This window comes from Pipistrellus kuhlii, unplaced genomic scaffold (genome assembly GCF_014108245.1).
Source record: "Pipistrellus kuhlii isolate mPipKuh1 unplaced genomic scaffold, mPipKuh1.p scaffold_m20_p_14, whole genome shotgun sequence".
Classification (NCBI taxonomy): Eukaryota; Metazoa; Chordata; class Mammalia; order Chiroptera; family Vespertilionidae; genus Pipistrellus; species Pipistrellus kuhlii.
In genome coordinates, this window is record NW_023425449.1 from 31,272,273 (window position 1) to 31,295,457 (window position 23,185).

Sequence of the window (23,185 nt, forward strand, 5' to 3'; positions counted from 1 at the left end):
AAATCAACCAATGTTAGTCACCATGTAAACAGGCTAAAAAAGAAAAGGCACATGATAGTATCAACTGATGCAGAAAAAAATGCATCTGACAAAATTCAACCTCCATTCATGATAAAAACTCTCAACAATCTAGCAAAAGAAAGGAACTTTTTTAACTTTTAAGAGTAGCTACAAAATACCTACAGTTAACCCCAAATTTAATAGTGAAAAGCAATGCTTTCCCCCAAGATCTGGAAAAAAGCACAAGTGTCTATTACACCATTTCTATTCAACTTTGTACTGAATGTCCCAGTCAATGCAATAGACAAGAAAAAGAAAAGGCATATATATTGGAAAGGAAAAAAATAAAACCTTTCTTATTGATAGATGACATGATTGTATAGGTAAAAATTCCAATAAAATCTAGAAGAAAAACTCTTAAAACCTACAAATGCATTTAATGAGGTTTTAACACACAAAAATCAATGAAATTTCTATACAGTATCAATGAATAACTGGAAACCAAAATTTAAAAAAAAACACTTTCATAATCATTCCTCCCAAAATGAAAATTTTAAGTATAAACCTAATAAAACATGTACAGATGTATAATGGAAGAAATAAAAGAACTAAAGAATAGGAGAGACATGTCATGTTCATAAATTGGAAGGCTCAATACAATAAAGATGTCAATTTTCCACAAATTGATCTCCAAATTGAACCCACTGTCAACCATAATTCCATCATAATTTTCTGCATCTAGGTAAGGGAATTCTAAAATTTACAAGGAAAAACAACCTAAGTAGAATAGATGAAATAATTATGATAAAGAATGAAATGGGAAGATACACAATATCCCATTTTAAGACTTTAAAGTTACAATAATTAAAACAATGTCATACTGCAGAAAGACTAGATATAGAAACTACTAAACAGAATAGGGTTCACATATAGGCATATAGAAATATAGCCAATTGATATTTTACGAAGTTGCAAGGGCAATTAAATGAGGGGGAAAAAAGATAATATTTTCAACAAATGGGGTTGGAACAGTGAGACATTTAAAAAGTTACTAAATTTGACTTTATCAAGATTAAACTTTTTTTTTTTTCCTGGAAAAGTCACTGTTAAGAAAATGAAGAGGAAAGCTACAGAAGATATTTGCAAATCACATGTCTCACCAAGGAATTTATCTTATCTAATAAAAGAATAATATGCAAATTAACCATACCTCCGCTACACCCACTAGCCACGACCACCAGCCAGTCAGAGTGAATATGCAAATTAACCCCAACCAAGATGGTTGGGGCCACAAAGAGCAAGAGGGAAGCTTGGGTTTCCCAGGCAATGGAAGAAGCCAAGCTTTCCACCTGCCCTAGCCGGCCTACGCCTTCACTCAAGGCAACAAAGTTTCAATTGTAGAAGGTAAATAAATTCCAGATACCAAGGCCTCAGCTTGGGTTGCTGGGGCACGTGGCTGACCTGCAAATCACCACAGGCCCCTTGCTCAGGCCACCCCACACCCCAAGGGAACCTCCTCCCTGATCCAGGACACCCTTTAGGGCAAACCAGCTGGCCCCTACCCACACACCAGGCCTCTATCCTATCTAATAAAAGAGTACTATGCAGATTGACCACCACTCCAACACACAAGATGGCTGCCCTCATGTGGACACAAGATGGCCAGCAGGGCAGGGCAGTTGGGAGGGACCAGGCCTGCAAAGGAGGGCAGTTGTGGGCGATCGGGCAAGCAAGGAGGCTGGTTGGGGGTGATCAACCCTGCAGGGGAGGGTAGTTAGGGGTGACCAGGCTGTCAGAAGAGGGAAGTTGGGGGCAAACAGGCTGGCAGGGGAGCAGTTAGGCATCAATCAGGCTGGCATGGGAGTGGTTAGGGGGTGATCAGGCTGGCAGGCAGAAGTGGTTAGGCACAATCAGGAAGGCAGGCAGGCGAGCAGTTGGAAGCTAGCAGTCCTGGATTGTGAGAGGGATGTCTGACTGCCCGTTTAGGCCTGATCCCACAGGTCAGTCGGACATCCCTCAAGGGATCCCAGATTGGAGAGGGTGCAGCCTGGGCTGAGGGACACCACAATCCTCTCCCCCACGTGCACGAATTTTGTGCACCAGGGTTCTAGTGTACATATATTTTAAATATGTACAATGTGTATGCTTTAAAATTCTTAAAACTCAACAGTATGAAAACAATAACCAAATTTAAAAATAAGCAAAAGACTTTTAAGACACTTCACCAAAAGGATATGTGCATGGCAAATAAATACCTGAAAATGTATTCAACACCATTAGCCATTAAGGAAATGCCAATGGAAACAATGAGATACCACTATACTGCTATTAAAATAGTTTAAAAATAGTTAAAATACAGACACCAGCAGGAGTTGATAAGGATGTGGAGCAACTGGAACTCTGACACTGGTGGTGAGAATGTAAAATGGTACAGCTACTTATTTTTTAATCTAAAATTTTTTATTGTTGACACTATTGCGAATGTCTCCCATTCCCCCACACTCTTTGCCCACCTCCACTTAATCCCACTTCTCCTTTTACAGTCCTCTCCACACTATTGTCTGTGTCCGTGGGCTATTCATATATGATTTTTAGCTAATCCCTTCGCTTCCTTTATCCAGTGCCCCACACTACCCTCTCTCCTCTGATATCTGTCACTCTATTCTATGTATCAACTCTGGCTCTATTTTGTCAGTTTATTTTGTTCACTAGATTCCACATAATAGTGAAATCATATGGTATTTGTTTTGCTCTGACTGGCTTATTTCTCTTAGCATAATAATCTCCATGACATCACAAAAGGTAAGAAGTTTTTTGGTGGTGTTTGCTTTTTTTATAGCCACTTAGAATTCCATTCTGTAAAAGTACCACAGCTTTTTTATCCACTCATCTACTGATGGGCACTTGGGCTGTTTCCAGATCTTGGCTACTGTAAATAACACGGCTATAAACACAGGGGTGCATATATTATTTTTGATTGGTGTTTCGGGACTCTTAGGATATAAACCCAGAAGTGGAATTGCTGGGTCAAACGGCAGTTCCATTTTTAATTTCTGGGATAAACTCCAAACGATTTTTCACAGTGCCTGCATCAGTCTGCATTCCCACCAACAGTACTCAAGGTTTCCCTTTTCTCCACATCCTCACCAGCACTTATTGATAGTAGCCATGCTGACAGGTGTGAGGTGATACCTCACTGTAGCTTTAATTTGCATCTCCCTGATTATTAGAGACCTTGAGCATTTTTCATATATCTATTGGGTCCAGGCTCTTTGAATGTTTCTTATGAAGTTAAATACGTAGTTACCACATGCCCAGCAATACCCTTTACCCTAGAGAAATAAAAACTTACATTCAAATAAAAATCTATACATGAACATTTACAGTAGCTCTAGTTATACTGCCAAAAACTGAAACAACTCAAATGTCCTTCGGGGTTGACAGGACAACAGACTGCAGTACATCCATATAATATAAAGCTACTCAGCAATCTTGGATGAATCTCAAAGACATTCTGAGTGAAAGAAGCCTGGCTCAGATGCTTACATAATATCCATTTCAATATATATAGCCTCAAAAAGATAAAATATAGTGACACAGAACAAAGCAGTGATTGGCAGAGGTTAGAAATGGGGAGGAATGGAGTGACTATAATTTTTTGAGGTGTTAGACTGTTCTGTATCCCAATTATAGTAGAAGTCACACAAATAATCAGATGGTAAAATTAATGGAACTGCCCACCAAAGAAAAAAAGAAAGTCTATTTCATTGTATGTTAATGTAAAACATAAAATTAAAAAACAAAATAAAATGCTCAGGCCCATGCCTAGACTTAGCGAATCAGAAACTCCAGTAATGTGATGCCACTAGCTACATTTTTAAAATGCTCAACATGTGCCCTTGGTGTATATCCTTTAATTTGATTTTTCCATTCCTTCTGCTACTTCTTTAGGTCAGGTCCTCAAATCTCACCAGGCCTACTGACTCCTCATCTCCATTCTTCAGCTCTATTATTAGTGCCAGAGTGACCTTGACAGGATAATGTTCAAGTTCTTCGGCAAGGTGTACAAGACCCTTTAAGATATGGCCCTTACCCCTTTTTTCTCCTGCATTCCACACATTCCATTGATTAACACACATACACACACCACCACCAACAGTAGCAGCAACAAACACACACACAAAAAAACAAAAATCCAGTAATAAAGCACTCTAAATCCAGAAAACTGACCTGCTATTTCACACCTATGGCCTTTTGTTCAAAGTATATCCTCTGGCTGGAATTTCAACCCCAACACCAATTGGCCTTGCATGTACTTTTCAAGACTGCTTCAATAAAATTTTCCGTCACTTGCAACTAAAAATCTTTTAGTGGTTTTGTCTATGCTCACCATCACCTATAATATTGTTCAAAAGCCCATCTCCTACCATTCCTGCCTCACACTTAAGATACAAAATGTCAGTCTTCTGGGTAACTACCATACTTCCATGTTTTTCAGCTACTCATGATTGGCTAATGATTCTCCTCCCTCCCCAGAATACTCTTCCTACCAATCTTTTCCTGGTGCATACCCTTCTAGAATAAACAGCTGTTATTTCCAAGAAGTCTTCCCCTACACTTCCAGGCTAAGATAATTACACTTTTCTATTCCCAAAACCTCTTCTGGTTATCAATACCACAACACTTACCTTATTATATATCATTTCTTTCACTAGCTCCTTAACAGCAAAGGCCACCCTTTTTCTAGCTTTATATTCCTCAGGCTTACCATAAAATACAGAACAAATAGGTACTTAAAAAGGTTTTCTTAAAGAAAGCAATTAACGGGAGTAAATTTACAGGGCACTTAATGTATATGTCCTTTTCTCAAAAGAGCCTTTGTGACTATTTGCTGATGACACGTAAACATTTATCTATAGCTCAATTCTCTCTTCTCTACCACTGTAAGCTTTTGTCATGTTATAAACAACTGCCAACTAAACATCTTTACTTAGATGTCCCACATGAACCTCAAAATCAATTTAAACATAACTGATTCCATTTCCTTCCTCAATTCCTCTCAAATATGCTCATATTCTTGTACTACCATTTTTGGTGAATGAATTAACAAGTTAAAATCACCCCATTAGAGAAACCTCAGAATCATCCTAAAATACCTTCCTTTTCCTCATTTCTCACATCAAAGCAGTTATGAAGTCCTCTTAATTACCCGAGATCTAATCTGTCTTGGGTCTTGTTCTCAAACCCTTGCTTCTTCAAAGCTGGGCTATGGCAACCGTTTATTAATACAACATCTTACTGCCTACAGTGTTATTTTTCATAATGCCAACAGTGATCTTTCTGAAATGCAACATCATCATTCCACTCCTTAACTTAGTGCCCTGTCTGTAAGAAAAAGTCTAGAGGAGATTTGAAGATGGTGGTGTAGGTAAATGCCTGTACTTGCTGCCTCTCACAACCACATCAAAATTACAACTAAAATAAAGAACAACCATCATCCAGAACTGCTGGAAAGCTTTCTTAATTGGGAGGGAGATGGTCTCCGTGGAGGCTGCCGGCAGGAGTGGGGCTTTGGTGCTCTCAGAGTCTGCCTCACAACAGATCCCCAGCCCAGGGGTCCAGACCTGGGGAAAGATGTCCCCAAAGGCAGTAAGAACTACAGGCTATTAAAAACCAGTTCAGGTTGGGGCTCAGTGACGCAGAGTCTGCTGGAGACCTTGCTGTTCCTTTTAAAAGGCCAACACCACAAACTGCACGTATAAGGTCCCGCTTCCTCTGAGCTCCAGCACCAGGGCAAGGAGCTGGGGAACACAGACACATATGAGGAGGAACTGGGTTGTCTGGAACTCAGGGGCAGCTTTCTCCCACCGGAGGTCCTTGCAGGGAACACTGTTCCTAAGCTGGGACTTCCCTGGTCACAGGACTGATTGTCAGCCATCTCTGTTTGCTCTGCCCTGGTGATTCCCTAAGATCCCACCTCATTCAATTTACAACTTCACCCAAGCTGTGTGCAGTGGCTTTTCAGTATGAATGGCTTGTCCTTGCGCAGGATAAAATCTCTCCAAGCTGCTGGTGGGTCAAGGAGCCCCCAAACCTCTCAATAAAAGGCCCAAGACCCAGCACCAGCACGCCTTGCTTCATAAGCTGGGCCTCATCTGGGCACTTCTAAACCCACAACAAAGAGGAGGAATCTGCAGATCTCTGTGGCTCCTGCTGGGTGGCCCCAGGCAGTGTCCGACTTTGCACCTCCCTGAAGACCCAAGAGCCAGTGTACCCAGTGGTCAGTGTCAGACCATACCAGATTACAACTCTTCACATCCATAAGTGACACACTTAAGGGGCAAACTCTGCGAGCACCACAGACCCACTGAAGCAAGCCCTGCTTCATAGGGGTGTCTCCTGCACACCAGTCTACCACTGTAGTTGCAGCTGGTTCTCACAGCCAATTGGCCTGTGAGAACGAGCTTCGACTGACACCAATAGCAATCAAGTCTCAACTACAAGACAGTGGTGTACCTCGAGCTCCCAGCTCAGGTAAGATGCTGAAGGCAAGAAAAAACACTCTTCAGAAATCAAGGACACCACCAACATATGAGTAACTAATGTTTAATATTCCCCAAAATGATTTGCATTTTAAAATACATATTTACATATGCAAATAAATATTGAATTGGTATAAGGAAGACTTTTAAGGAGAAATTTTCCAATAAGCAAAGAAGGCAAAGAAAGCACTTCATCTAATTTAAAATTAACCAAACTGTAATCAAGTTATAAAGGAATGAGCATAAATTTTGGCTCACTGTGAAAATAACATCTATAACTCACAGTATTTTATTTTGTGATTCAAATGAATTATACAAAAAATAAATAGTTGATAATGGCAGGTTCTATGTAATTGAAAAGACTTGGTATCAAAATCTAGAAAGGATGTAGACCCAAGAATTTTTAAGACATATCTATACCAATTAATATTACCAGACTTTCTATGTACATCAAGAAAACCTGTATTCTTCAATCAGTTTTTCAAACCACATGGATATATACATGATGATGAAATTTTCTGAACCTAAATCCATTTGCTTACGTTTCATTTTAAGTGAAACCTAAGGCTTCCTTTGTGTTTTGGAATATATAGCAATCACTGAGGTTCTCTCAAAAAAGACTTTTTAAGTTTTCAATAATACTTAAATAGATGACCAGATACATAAGTTATAAATATTTCCTACTCAAAAGCCTTGTGACCAGTTAATTATTTTCCCATTGTGAGGAATCAAAATAAGAAAGAGCATGAGAGTATATCTGAAAAACAAAACAATTTCTTTCCTATTGCCACAAGTTAATGAAGTAATGAAGCCCATGGTACAATCAAGTTCTGATAATTAGGTATACTTTTATTTTTTTTCCATATATTTTATTGATTTTTTAAAGAGAGGAATGGAGAGAGTTAGATACAACAATGAGAGGGAAACATTGATCAGCTGCCTCCTGCACACCCCCTACTGGGTATGTGCCCGCAACCAAGTTACATGCCCTTGACCTGAAGTGAACCCGGGACCTTTCAGTCCACAGGCTGACGCTCTATTCACTGAGCCAAACCGGTTACGGCAATAATTAGGTCTACTTTAAGCAATACTAAAGACATTGAAAGTGTTCCTGTTGTTCACTAAGAAGCTAATTTGTTGGTAAATAAATCTGACTATCTTTCAATCATGTATCTTTGATATCAGCATTCTTATTTCTTGGTTTTATTTTCCACTATATATGTATATATCAATGCTATAGAGATTCAAAGAGTTTGAAAAGGAGAAAGGGAGGAAGAGAGTTCAAGGCAGCATACTTTGGCAGATTCATTAACTTTTAAGGGCAGCACATACTATATATCACTATCAAAAGTAATTTTTCTTCTTATTTGCCTTCAATAGTTTTCTCCAATAGCCATAAAAATGGAGTATATGGTGGGAACAGAGAGAAAAATACTTTCACTTCATATTATGTAAACACACACCATTCATCATTGCATTTAGAAAAAATATATTCTCATAATGTAGATTTCATTTCTGTACATGTATCTTCCAGCAAAATAGCTATAGACACAGAGTTAGTATTCACTATAAGCCTCCCATGTCTAATCATTATAAAATACTATTTTGGACATGTGTATATATTTTAAAAGCTTAATTATTAACTATTAATTGTTAATAGATAAGGTGTAACATGTTTGATAAAAGTTATTTCTATTCTTCACTATTACTAAAAGATGCATGTAATTTCATTTTCACTTCTAAAGATAAAAGCACATTAGGAATTACAATGCATTAAACACACTCTCAATTATTACATAAGAATTTACAGTTAGGGGGTAGAAGTATGAGGACCCAACAAAATAATCAACTTCTTCCCAGCTATAACACTTTTATCTGATTCATAAAAATAAAAGGTAAGAAATGCTGATTAGTATTATGTTAATAAGATGCTAAGAATAAGCATTAAAAAACATAAGAGAAAATACTAAAATTATTTGGAGAAAAAAAGTAACATTATAAAAAAATAAATAAGGGGCAATGAGGACTAATCAATCCTATCAGATACCATACTGGCTCTATGCCATTATGATTAAGAATGACAGAATAAGATGTGATAAATGCTTTTTAACTTACTTAGTAACTGCTTTCAACACTATCAATTAAAAGAAAATGAATTTATTAAATACATACCTCATATTATACCCTAATAAGTCTCATGGAAACATGAAATCTCAAAATTTATGGAAAACAAAAGTATACCTGTCTTAACTATAAAACAAATCAAAACCAATACATCTAAAGATGGCAAATACCCTGTCATATTTTCCTCAGTACTCTACTGTACTTTGCACCCAGAATAGGTAGAGTATATTTATGGCAAATATGTCTAAGGAACAAAAGCTATAACTGACCATATTCTAATCCAGTAAGCTCAATCTTTTTTTTTTAGTAAGCTCAATCTTAATGTTTAAAAATAATAATTCTGCATAAACACTCAATACATTTTGCAGTGATTAATAAAAAATACAAGAAAATCTGTGCAGCAAAATTTAAATGCTCCTCAAATCAAAAACATTTAAACAAATTACACAATTTAAAGTTATTAACATGCTAGGTAAGAAGACAATAGATATACAGAAAATGCACATGAAATAATGATGAGGCTATATAATTGGAAACTATGACAATTACACAACAACACGTACAAAGCCACTGAGATAGATATACAACCACTATTTTCAGATAAAAGTCTTATTTATAATTTCTCATTACATTTTATTAAGATATTTTTATTTCAATTTTTAAAATGATTTGGGAATGATACAAAATATTAAAAAGCGAGAGTTTTAAAGTATGTTTTTATTGATGAGGGAGTGGGAGCAGGAAATTGATAATGAGAAGCATCGATCAGGACCAAACCCACAATAGGGTGTGTGCCCTGACCTGGAATGGTACATAGGAATCGACGTTCAAGCAACAGAGCCACACTAACTAGGGCACAAGCAAAGAGTATTTTTGAAATGTTAGGAATTCAAGTACAATAAAAGTCAGCCTGTTCAGATTCCTTGGGAAGGTTACAGGACAGTTGAATTTACAAATGGCTTAAATTATTAAAATTTTACTTTATTTTTTTTAAAAATTGTTTTTTATTAATCCTTACCTGAGGATATTTTTTTTCCATTGCTTTTCAGAGAGAGGAAGTGGGGGAAGAGGGAGAGAAGGTGAAGGAGGGAGGGAGGGAAAAAGAGAGGGAGAGAGAAAAACATGGATAAAAAAGTGACACATGGATTAGTTGCCTCCTGCAAGTGCCCTGACCTGGGGCAGTAAGCAAAAAGATTAGCCACTCTGAGGTGATATCTCATTGTGATCTTAATTTGCATTTCTTTGATAATTAGTGAACTTGAGCATCTTTTCATATGTCTAGTGATGATTTGTATGTCCTCTTTGGAGAAGTGTCTATTCAAATATTTTGCCCATTTTTAAAATGCATTATTTTTTGGCTTTGAATTGTATAAATTCTTTATAAATTTTGGATATTGACCCCTTATCAGATGTGTCATTGGCAAATATGTTCCCCCATTCAGTGGATTGTCTTTTCATTTTGTAGATGGTTTCCTTTCCTGTGCAAAAATTTTTTAGTTTGGTGTAGTCTCATTTGCTTTTTTTTTTTAATTTCCCTTGCCAAAGAAGATATATCAGAAAAAACATTGCTATAAGTAACATCTGAGATTTTACTGCCTATGTTTTCTTCTAAGTATTTTATGGTTTCAAGTCCAACATTTAAGTCTTTAATTTAGTTTGCATTTATTCTTGCATATGGTGTAAAGAGGTGGTCTAGCTTTTTTTTGGGGGGGGGGAAAGGGGGTCATCTATCCAATTTTCCCAACACCATTTATTCAACTGACTATCTTTACCCAAAGTGTAATTTCCCCCCCCTCCTTTATCATGCAGTAATTGACCAGAAAGGCGTAGGTTTATTTCTGGGCTCTTTATTCTATTCCATTGATCTATGTGTCTATTTTTATGCCAATACCATGCTTTTTGATTGCCATAGCCTTGTAGTATAGTTTGCTATCAGGAAACTATTCCTTCCAACTTAAAATTCTTCTTTCTCAAGATTGCTGTGGCAATTCTGGGTCTTTTGTGATTCCATATAAATTTTTGGAATGTTTGCTCTAGTTCTGTGAAATATGCCTTTGGTATCTTGATAGGAATTGCACTGAATCTATAGATTGCTTTGGGTTGTATAAACATTTTAATTGTTCCTGAGCACAGTATGTGCTTCCACTTATTTGTTGCATTAATTTCTTCCTTCAGTGTTTTATAATTTTCCAAGTACAGGTCTTTTACATCCTTGGTTAAATTTATTCTTAAGTATTTTCTTTTTGTTTGATGCAACTGTAAATGGGATTGTTTTTTTACTTTCCCCTTCTGATAGTTCATTATTGGTGTAAAAATGCAACTGACTTCTGGATATTTACTTTATATCCTGCTACAGTAAAACCTTGATATAATGGACCAATTTGGGTGAGTGGTGCCCATTTAAGGCTGAATATCCATTATGTAATAAAGTAGGTTTCCCAAATGCATGTTAAAAAAAACTAACAAATTAATTTACCTGTTTTTACTTATGTGGACATATCTGTGTAATTATGTAGACATATCTGGGTAATTAATATTAAGTATATATGAAAAGTTTAATTTCATAGAAAATTTCTCTATAGGTATTACAATAACTTTAAATTTATACTGAGTAGATCTAATAAATGCATGCATTCACCGGTCACCTCGAGCAAACAAATGCACATCACTGGGGTGTGTCTTAGTACATGCGTTAAAACTGCTGCAGAAAGTCATGCCACATGACAACAGAACCAATACCTCGAGATGTCTTGTGATCACATGCTAACCATTAGTGGAATATTGTTTACGAGAGGTTACTCATGGATTTAAATATGCAGACTATTAATTGTAGATATGTAGTAGTTGTTTATATCAGCAAAATTATAGATATGTAATACTTGTTTATATCAGAAAACATATCAATGTTTTCCCTCAACATATGACATTATAGTTTTTTTCAACATAGGGTATTAAAATTTGTTTAAAATAACTTGTGAATTAACAAAAATAATCTAATAACTTAATTATAAGTACATTTTGGTTAGAAGCATTTTAAAATTAACAGGATGTTAATATCACATATGACATACAGAACGGAAATTTTATCTGTTAAATCTTAAGTCTATTAAATAGAGGTCTGAAAAATTGAGGATTTACTGTATTTTGCTGAATTCATTTATCAATTCTTGTAGTTTTTTGGTGGAATCTTAGGGTTCTCTATATACAGTATCATATTATCTGCAAATTATGAGATTTACTCCTTCCTTTCCAATTTAAATGCCTTTTATTTCTTCTTCATGTCTGACCGCTGTGGCTAGGACTTCCAGTACAATGTTGATTAAGAATGGGGCAAGTGGATCTCCTATGGCGGGCGGGGAGCACCAGCCAGGTTCATGGGTAAGTGGGGGAATGGACCCTGCCCCAAAGCCAAACAGCTCAGTCAGAGACATCCCTAAGTCTTCCCAGGCCTCTACAGCTTGGCTCAGGCAACTGACTCCTCAGCAGAGCAAAAGCTCTGCAGGGCTGTTCTACAGGGAATCCAGAGTGTGGAGCTATTGCATTCCCCTGGCTGATGCTGCAAGGGAGTGCTCCACCCAAGAAAAATGGCATCCTGGTGTGGGAGAGTGACTCAGCACAGGTATCCTGGCAGCTGTCCCTTCAGCTCGCTCCCCAGGCAACAATCCCGGCCTCTCTTCAGAGGACTCTATTCTGATCCACCCTCTTTCTTCAGAGCCCAGGGTGAGTGGCTACAAAACAGATTTATGCTTTGGCCCTTTAAGAGGAAGCATGTGTCTCTAGCAGACTCCAGTCTCTTCCTGAGGACAGAATCCCTGATTTTCAGTCAGATGTTATGTGGGTGTGTCTTCCTGGCTCAGCCTTGAGACTCCAAGTTCTCAGGAGGAACCTTTAAGGCAGCTCAGATCCCTCTCCAGAATTTCAACCCTGTGAGAGTGGGGCCAGCCCTTTCTGCATCTCTGCCTTTCCTATCAGCCTTGATGTGGCTTCTTCTATAAATCCTTGGCTATAAGGCTTTTCAGCTAGTCTTCAGTTGGTTATTCAGGTAGATTGCTCTATATTTTAGCTGTAATTTCAGTTTAGTCCTGGGAGGAGCTGAGTATAATGGATATCTACTCCACAACCAACTTGGATCATCTGCCCTTCCTCTTTTCTTAACAGTGCTTTTCTTTTTATGGAGATCATTCTTTCCCTTTTTGTAATTTACTTGTAAACAATGTTGTGACTAAGGGTGCAGGTTAGAATGGTTGCATTTAGTCAACAATCTGTAAACCTCAGTTTCCTCATTTGCAAAATGCAGACAATAGCACCTAAGTATACAGGGTTGTTTTAAGGACTAACTGAAATAAAGCCAAGAAAGTATTTCACTAGCACGGAGAAATTGGCATATAGTAAAAACTACTAAATCAATGCTAGAAATCTTCCTCCTACTATTGTGTTTAGTAATTAAATATATCAATTTTTTTGAAGAATACATTTGTATTCTTTGTGTATGTGTACATGTGTAGAATAAAGTCTGGAAAAAATACCTGAGAAAGTTAATAATGTCTCAATGAAATAACACTTCATATCAACCAAGATGGCTAAAATAAAAAAGACAGACAGTAACAATGTTGCCTGGCAAGGAAGTATGGAAAATCTTAATCTACTGCTGGTGGGAATGTAAAATGGTGCAGCCACTTTGGAAAATAACTTAGTTTTTTAAAAATTCCACTCTTAGGTGTCTATACAAGAGATAAAAATTTAGGTCCACATAAAGACTTACACAGAAACATTTATAGCAGCATTATTCATTCAGCCCAAATGTCTATCAACTGTAAATAAGTAAGCAAAATATAGTATCTCCATTCTACTGAATACTACCTATCTAACCTAATAATAGAGCAATATGCAAATCAACCATCACTCTGCTATACAAGCCACACCCACCAGCCAATCAGAGCAACTATGCAAATTAACCCAACAAAGCTGACAGTTAATGTGCATACAGGGAGGGAAGGAAGGAGGAGTGAAGACTGAAGACAGCATAGAAGGAAGAGGAAGGGAAAGTGGAAAGCAAAGTAGTTGTGGCTGCTGGAGGGAAAGCACTGGCAGTGAGAGCTGAGAGGAGCTGGGTGAGGTGCAAGCAACCACTGAGGTGGTGGAAGGCAGCGGGGGCAGGACGAGGCTCACAGCAGTGGGCGGGCACAACAGGTTGGGCATGAACGGTGAGGCGCACAGTGGTGGTTTTCTATAGCTACTTCATATCACAGTATTTTAAAGACTTTTATACAATTTTCTAAATGAGAAGATAACATAGGCTATATAGATTAATGTAGTTACATCAAGTCTAAATCTAAGCAAAACAAAAATATCAAAAGTATAACACAAAACTTACAAATATTTGGACCCAGGACTCTCTTTTAAAGAAGTTTTTCAAGAGACTCATGTACCCTAAAGTCTCAGAATAACTGCTTTTGAGAATTATGAAACATATTAGACAAAGATAGCATTTGGTTGTTTAAACATATACAGGCACACTTGGTAGATATTACAGGTTTGGTTCTAGACCACCACAAAGTAAAGTGAATTATTTCAATAAATGAGTCACACAAATATTTTGGTTTCCCAATGCATATGAAATTTATATTTATGTACTGTAGTCTATTAAGTGATCAACACCATTATGTCTAAAACAAAACAAAAACCAATGTATATACCTTAATTAAAAAAATACTGTATTGCTAAAAAAATAAACAAATAAACCCACTAACCTTCAGCTGAGCCTTCAGCAAACTCAATCTTTTTGGCACCATTGACTTACTTGATGCAGGGTTGCCACAAACCTTCAATTTGTTAAAACAAACAAACAAACACACACACCACCACCACAGTATTTGCAAAGCGCAATAAAGCAAAGCCCAGCAAAATTGTATATTCTATAAGTATAAGCTCAATTAGATCATATTGGTTCTGAAACGTTAGGATAAAAGGAACTTTTACTAGTTTTCTAGGGCTGCCTTAACAAATTAACTACAAACTTGGTGGTTTGAAACAACAGAAATTCGCTCTCAGTTCTGGGGGCGAGTCTGAACTCTAGGTGTCAGCAGGGCCATGCTACTTTTGAGGCTCCAGAGAAGAACCCTTCCTTACTTCTTCCTAACTTCTGGGGCCTCTTGGAGTTCCTTGGCTATGGCAGCATAACTGGAACCTCTGCCTGCACTTTCACATGGCTTTTCATTTGTGTGTCTGTGTTCCTTCCTCTATTTATAAAGACACTAGTCTTTGGAATGAGGACCCACCCTAAGTCCAAAATTTCACCTTTAATTACATCTGCAAAGATCCTATCCCAACAAGAGACCAGGCCAGTTGTGGTCTGAAACAAAAACTATGTGAAAGATTGTTTTCTGTGGAATAAAAAACTCTGCTAACTAAAATTTGAAATTATTTTGTGTATTCTCAATAGAAAATATCCTATCATAATTAGGACATGCTATCATTAAAAAAAATTCTAAACTACATGTAGAGTTGGATGAAAATATTTTACTATATACACTTACTTCCCAAAGACCGTTTCTCTCCTGGTGTTCCTCATTCATCACCATGGTGAATGCCCACTCCAACAACCCTGTATTGCTACACGATTGTTGCCACACAACCAACCCATCAGCAAACCCTTTAAAATATATTCCAAATGCAACCAATTCTCATTCCCATCACCAGCCTACTCTAAATCACTGCCACCTCTGACCAATGTGTATCTGCTATGTCACTCCCTGTGCAGCTTCCATCAGATACAGTAAAATCCAGTCGCCCTCCTCTCCTGCTCTTCTCACTCTCCCCGGCCTCACAGGCTCCTTTCATCCTGGGATGGACCAAGCACCCCCTCGTCTGCCTGCTCCCTGTCCTTCTGTTTCATCCAAGAATCTGAAAGGCTGCATTTCTTTCTTCTGTCACTTCTCTGGTGAAATGTCACCTCCCAGAAAGGCCTTTCCTGACCACCCTACCTAAAGATGCGTTCCAAGTCTCCTCCTTTTACCCTTCTGAACTATTATTTCTTCTGATGACAACAATGACAATATATATTTGTTTTTTACTGTCAGCCTCAACCCACTAAAAAGTAAGTTCCATTAAAGCACATTTGGTTCACTGCTATATGCCCAGCACTGAAGCAGTTATCTAGCACATACTGTTCAATTCAGCAAATATCTGAATGAAGAATATACCTAATTCTGAATGGGAACAGTAATTTATTCATGTATTTTCTCTTTTCAAATAACTCCTCCGTTTTGTAAAGAAAATTATAAATATTTCCCCCAATTATTTCTCATTTATAATTCGCTTTTATTCTGCTTTGAAAAAACAATTACCAACAGAAGTTTCTCTACAAATTAAACATTATCAGGAGAGACAACCAGTTGCCTACCATAAATGGATGGAGAAAGAAGAGCTAGCAAGTTCAACACTTCTCTGGTCTTGAAACACTCTTTCCACTCCTTATCTCCGACTTTCTTCTCTTTTCTACACTGTCAACACTGCTTTCCCAAAACACAGTAACTCTTCTAGAGAATCCTCTTATCAGTAGTCAGCATTGTTTTATCTCCTTTCCTTACTTTCCCTTGAATAGTGTCCTGCAGTGAATTTCAAGGAACAGTATTTCCTAGGGTGCTAAAAGATGCTGAAGAGGGTCAAATAAATTTAGGAAAGATTTCATTAAGCAACATTGAGCAGCTTTCTTTTTTAAAACTCTATTTAGAATCCGAACATTGTTCATGTGCACTCCACAAAGGAGAGAATATACATTGTAATCAAAACTAATTTTTTTCAACTCAAACTTAACAGAATCTTCTTTTCATTCATAAGACTCTTCTTTCCTAGCTATCTCAAAATTATGGCAGCCTAACTTACTGAAAACAACTTTTACTTTAGACACCGAGGAAGGTTTAAAAGGAGACTTGCTAATAGATATAAGTTGTAATTAAAATGTACACAGCCTGCAGGGTATTATTTGGGAATAAGTCATTTTAAATGGTGAAAAGTGATAAAAAATTAATGAAATTACCAAAGGTAGCATAAAACTGGTACCACAAGCACTTAAGTAACTTCTTCTCCATTCATATATCCTTTTATATCTCCCCTAACTAAAATAAGGGTAGGGTTAGAAGAAAGCAAATTCTGTAACATTTTAGTCTAAATGTTATATTTACATTTCTGGGGGTGACTTATAATTAGAAGTAAATCCTCATATGACAGGAAAACTAAATCAGTAGGATCACTTTATAAAATGAACAACTTTACCCTCTGATGAAAAAAGTACTTCCCTAATAATTCCTCTTTTTCTCTATCATCCTCGCATTATCTCTGCAAGGAATCTACCACCCTTTTTTGCTGCCTTAGTGTGCATCCCTTGCCTTTAAAACCTTTTCTGGTCACCCCTTTCACTCCTATTCTGTATCAATGCTAGTTTCCAAACATGAACTTGTTCATCCTAGCATTTGAAGAGTATTTTCAATGATATGGTGTTAGAAGCAAAAGTTGAACTAGTCATATCCCTAAAATCAAAGAAATTCCTAACACTTAGAGACCTGATTGGAATATGGCCCATATGTACCCTCCTCCCCATGAGACAAACAATACTACCTTCAAGCTGGATCCCCCAACATCCTAAATTCTTTGAAACTAAAAATAGCTCAGCTGTTGTCTCATCTGCCAGCAGATGGCCAGACTATTTTTAATTCGGGATTCTAGAGAGCAGGAATGGAGCAGCCTAAGCTAGGGCAGCCCAGGAGACCTCACCCTGCACAGTTCATTCAGTGAGCACTACAGAGATATAGTGGGCAGGTACCAAGAGAGGGCAACCTGGAGCTGCTCTTGGGCCTGTGGTTTTCACCCTGATTGCAACAATGTAGGTGTGAAGATTTCATTCTTTCCTTTAAAAAAAAAAAAATTACCATTCCTTAAAGTCTGAACTGTAATAAAATTTGATAAAACTTTAAAAATAATTTACATATCCTTTGAAGCTTTCATTATTTTTTTGTGTGAAAATAAAAGTTCTTTTACTTAGTGTATTTGAGCATGTATTTTGTTTTAATGAGTAAAACCTCCCATAATCTAGATAAAATTTCCTAAAAGCTATACTTTAACAAAAAAAAAAATAGTATTCTTAATATGCAATAAACTGTAATTTCATGAGTATTATTCAGAGAAAACTGGTCCTTACATTAAAAGGTAACTGAGTTAATTTTGAATGCCATGGTCCGAAATCTAATCCTACACCAATAAAATGGTTTTTAAACATAAGGGGATTCAAAGTCTGACAGACCACATATTTCCTTGTTTACTGGCCATCTTCCTTCAGCACTATTCTAGTGCTCAATAAACATTTGGGAGGGAAGGCGAGATGAATGCTGCAGGCAGGTTTATTTAAAAGGGATTTAACAACACCCACCTCTGTACTTCCACCATCCAACTCCAACCTACTCACAACCTAGAGATCAGGGATGACCAAACCAGGCCATTCCAGTTCACTTTTCCATCCTGCTTGGTGGTCACACAGATTATCAAGAGACCAAAGTGAGCCTGGTCCAGGTCTCAATGCCGAAAAGGTGAGGTCTATAAGAAGTTCCAAGGACAAAGTATATTTGGGGACACCTTATTACAAGGCAGTCTACTTTTTGCAAAGATGAAATGGGTTATCATTTCATCAATTTATGTTTCAGTGATGAGGATGACTAAAAGGAAGAAACCAAGTTCACCAGGGATTAATCATTGTGAGGTTGCTCAATGTGTTTTGTAGGAGGCTAAATTTAATTGTTATGAAATGTGAGAAAAAGCCTTACACATCTTAAGAAAGTACTCTGGTGCCTCACGCCTGCCTGGGTAGTCAGATTCCTCATAATAAGCTTCTTACTACTGTATGGGAGGGTAAAAAAGTAAAAACTGACAAAATCTGTAATGGATTATCCTGGTAAAGCTAGCACACTTACTGCCAGGTAGTTCCTAAGTCCAGAAACGGCAAGGACCAAACTACAAGCCCACTAGAGATGTCAATCAAGAGCAGCAGGAATACTCACTGCACAAGTTAAGAGAGTAGTAAACCCACATTCATGGTGCATTAGAGGGAATGCAACATTATAATCATTAAGTTCAATATCTAATCTAATTTTACAGAGAAGGAAGTTAAGGCCCAGAGATTTGACTATTCTAAATGCAACATCACTGGGATAAACCCAGGGTTCCCAGATTCTACTGCTAGTGAGCTCTCCATTAAAACACACTTACTTATTATATATTCGCATTTTGGAGAGGATGGGACAAAAAATAAAGAAATGAATATATGCATATACACACACAACAAATTCCATTTCTTCAGTCTAATAATAATTTAGTGTATCAAAATATATATTCTAATATGGAAAATATGGTCTCAAAAAACACACACTTCAATTTGAATCTCAAATGCCTTATCCTGCAAGTTTTTCACAAACCTGCTCATAACAATCCTTTAAAAAATTTTAAAAACCTCTCCTCCCCTCATCACTTCCCAATATAATAATTATTCCTTTCAAGACCCAGATATAAATTCAACTTTCACCACTGTACAATGTCTTCTCATACACCTCAGCTTTTCCTTAGCTGTGAGAACAACACGTGAACTTCTAATCCAAGAAGGGCTGAAAAAATAAAAAGTAAGTCCACTACACTACAGATTCAAAATTTTTAAATGAAGTCTCTTTGATGTTTTCCATAGCACCACTCTACAAGATCCAAAGAGGAAGGGGGGGGGGGGGAGACAAAAAACAAACAAACAAAAAAACCCGGTAAGGCTTATTATAGAAGTTATAAAGTCATCTTCTATTTATTTAATAAGTAAAAGGTTGCCTTAACCCTTCAATTTAGCATACATTTAAGTTATTCTGGACTTTTCCCCCTTTCAGAATGCTTTTGTAAAAAAAAAAAAAAAAAATTAAGCCCATTTTGCAAGCTTAATTTTCTCATCATTTCGATCTAGTCTATCTCCTCCAGTGCTATACAATAAAGCGTAAGCATTAGGAATTCATCTTTGTGTTCAATGTCCCCGCGTCTGTCTTCAAACGATTTCTTCCGTGATGGACGCAACAGATCTGTCAGTGTCTCTCCCCTGGACCAATTCCTCACCTGCCTGTCCTGGCTCTAAGTATTGTTAGGCTCCACGCTGCCCTGGGCTTCATCACACCACAACTCTTCCGCCTGAACTATTGTAATAAATCACCATGCAAGCTGGAGAGCAAGCGGCCAGGGTCCAGCCATGCGGCTAGTGGGCTGTCATTGTCTTTTTTCATCTTCCCCATTTCAAACCTTCCCTTCCTCCTCACCAAAGCCAGCTTACCTCAAGATCTTTCTCTCCCCCTCTCCCCCCCCCAGCTCTCCCATCGCCTCCCCCACGCCTTCAGCCCTGGGTCTTATTCTTCCAGGTCAGTCCAGGCGCCCACAACATTACTCTGTGTTGTTTTTTTTTCCCTGCGGGCGGAGGCGGAGACATGTCAAAGGGGCTGCATCTGTGGCAAAGCCCCTGCTGGAGAGACTGTCAACAAGAGAGCAACTTCAGCCGGGTCTTCCCCCGCCCCAGCCCCAGGACCGGGTCAAAGTTATTGACATGCAAGAGACGGAGCCCTTCCCACGCCCAGTCTGGACCCAGCGGCTCCACCTGAATGTCCAAGCCCATCCACAGCGGCTCAGCCTCTGCTTCAGCACAAAGGGGGGTACCCCGGCCGCACCGCACGATCCACCCGCAAAACCTTACCCTCTGCCTTCCAGCCCTGCAGCTCCCCGAGCTCCAACCCCCACCCCCCATCCCACCCCAATCCCTGCCCCACATGCAGCCGAGTTACTGTCAACTCCCAACTCCTCCGGGCGGGCAGCAAGCAGCCCCCCGGGCTCCCGGGCCTCGGAGGCCCGGCTAAGGGCGAGCCCCCGGGGGCGCCCGGGACCCCGGACCCCGCTCCCGCCGCCGCCCCCCCCCGCGCTCACCTAGCGCCACCTCGCACGCCTTGCGCAGCTGGGAGTGATGCGCCTTCTTCACTTCCTTGTCGGCCAGGATCTTCTCCAGCGCCCGCGTCAGGAACATGTTCTTGGTCTTCTTCCCCTCATACATGGACGCAGGGGGGGAGGGTGGGGGGGAGGCGGCGGTGGCGGCGGTCCGGCCTGAGGCTCCCGGCGGCTGCGGCTGGACGGATGGGCGAGGAGGAGGAGGAGGGGGAGGAAGAGACGGAGAAAGGGGTGGAGGTGGAGGTGGGGGCGCGGAGGCCTGGAGGGCAGCGGCGGGGGCAGGAAGGGGCGGGCGGACCGGCAGCAGTGCGGTCCGGGGCGCGGAGGGAGGTCTTCGCCCACCACTCCCGAGAGGCCGCCCCCCAGGAGGGACCTCCTCCGCTTCTTCTCCGGGTCCCGGGGCGCTTCCCGGGCCACCACCCCCGAGTCCCTCGCCCCTCCGGCCTGGGGGCGGCGAGGGAGCCCAGACGGCTGAGGGCCACGGAGCGGGCCGCCTTAGAGGCCGGGCGAGAGCGGGGCTGCCCTGGCTCCTATGAGGACCAGCACCCGCCGCGGCCACGCGCCGGCCTCCATCACCGCCGGCCGGCCCCGGCCGCCATGTTGGGAGGAAACGACGCGTCACGCAGCGTCCGTCCGAACGGCTGCAGAGGAGGAGGAAGCGAGCGCGGCGGCGGCGGCTGGCAGCGCTGCCGCCCAGAGCGCCGGGCGCCGGGAGGCTGGCAGGCGGGGCGGAGGCGGCGCGGAGCCCGGCGCTACGGCGGCCCGGCGGGGCCCTGCCCCGCGCGCGTTCTCGCTCTCCTGCCTGCGGCGGCGTGGGGCGTGCCGCGTGGCAGGCGTCAGTCCTGCGGCGGCGGCGAGAGCCGGGCGCTGGGGCCCCAGGGACGGGGGGACTGCGGCCGCCCTAGGTCCCTCCTGTCCCCCGGGAACGAGACTCCCGACTAGGCTGCGCCCACGTCCTGCCGGGGATTCCCTGGGTGGGCGCCCGGCCCTCCGCTCCCGGGGTGCGGGGCTCCGCCGCGCCGTCTGCACCTGCAGCGCGCTGGCTGCTGTGTGTTCGCAGGGCAGGGAGCGGCTGATCCAGGCCTGTGCCCTGCGGCTCTGTCTGCCAGGATTCTCTCCTGGAAAAAAACAAACTAAACCCAATTTGACAAAAGACTCTCGGGGATGCTTCACTTTTCCTCTCGGTGGAATAAATCGGTTTACTTTTAGATTTCAGATCCTTTTCAGATCAAGGCTCAAGCGAACAGGTGAATGCTCTGGGGCCCCTGTGCCCTTAATACTACGATTCCGTCCAGGAGAGGAAAATCCGTTTCACAATGAAAACAAAACAACAACAACAACAAAAAAAAACCTTTAAGTGCAGACAGACTACTCACAGATACACAGATGACCCTGTGCCTGCTTTTGGTACCAAAGAATAATTCAAGTTTCTGTTTCATTCAGAGCAGAACATTATAAAGGCTACCATAGAATATATGCAAAGAATTGGTAATCTAATACCATAATCAATAAAGAAATTTTTAAAAAAGATAATTGGTAATCTAAGATACACGTCTTTAAGTCCAAAGTGGCTGTGTGGCTCTACCTACACGCGTTTCCAGATGCCTCTCACTGTTCCCATCCATTCCATAGCCCTGACTGTGGACTTGTCCTAAAGTAATCATTCCAACCCAAGAATGGAGAGGGCTGTGAAGTGACAAGATTTGAAACAAGCAAGAAAAACAAAAACATAAAACCGTGGGAAATAAAAATGGAAACTCTCCAGATGACCCTGAAATTAAAGTAGGCAATTAGATTTTTTAAAACTTCGTTGTCCCGAGAGACACATTAATTTCATTTTAGAGACTATTTCCAGGTTATCAGAAGTTAAGAGTATACTATAGCAGCCATAATGACTTCTATGCACATACTCATTAGAAAATAAGATTTTTGAGAACAAGCTCTATTTCTAATTTATCTTCCTTTCTTCGTGTGAGTGTTGTACCAGGTACTGTTGAAGGTGCTAGCTGATCATCAAACCTATTTATTCTTCAGTATAGAGATACAGTGTGCTCCTTTGTCTCCCCTGCAGTTAAGTATGGAACATAGCCATCCCCACTTAGCCCAGGGGGAAAAGAAATCCTCAAGCAATTCCCCATGTTCTTCTCCCTTCTATGGCCACATATTGAAGGCGGCAGAAGTCCAAGTTAGAAGGAGCCTGGGTCCTATCACTTAGAGGAGAGCCATCCACCCATCAGGAAGATTCGTTTTGGACAATGAAGTAAACTCCTGTGCTATATTTAGCAGCTAGCATTATCCTATACAATACATGATATTTGTTAATGAATAGAGATTTCTGCACTGAAAAAGCTCAGCGTCTACTGCACAGCCCATATCGCAGTAGAAACATCTTGCCTGCGTACTTGTTTATTGGTTGGTTATGTGTTTCCTCATGACACAGAGGACATCATTTGTCAGTTCACTTCTATAATCTAGTGTGGTCACTGGCATAGAGAAAGTCTTTGGTATAAATTTGA

At 40.1% G+C, this 23,185-nt stretch overlaps 1 protein-coding gene across 4 annotated transcripts in view; it reads right to left on the reverse strand.

Annotated features, from left to right (window-relative positions):
- Positions 1-20,941, reverse strand: part of ARFGEF1 (ADP ribosylation factor guanine nucleotide exchange factor 1) — a 93,189-nt gene extending 72,248 nt beyond the window's left edge. For 2 of the 4 annotated variants that reach the window (XR_006741585.1, XR_006741584.1), the window contains exon 1: positions 20,652-20,854. Coding sequence is in view for 2 of the 4 variants with exons in the window: in XM_036437030.2 (XP_036292923.1) it covers positions 20,652-20,775 (124 nt within the window). In the remaining 2 variants the exon portion in view is untranslated. Of the gene's footprint in view, positions 1-20,651 lie in introns of all 4 variants that reach the window. The other 2 variants (XM_036437030.2, XM_045581459.1) reach the window with 2 other exon arrangements.
- Positions 20,942-23,185: the final 2,244 nt, after the last annotated feature.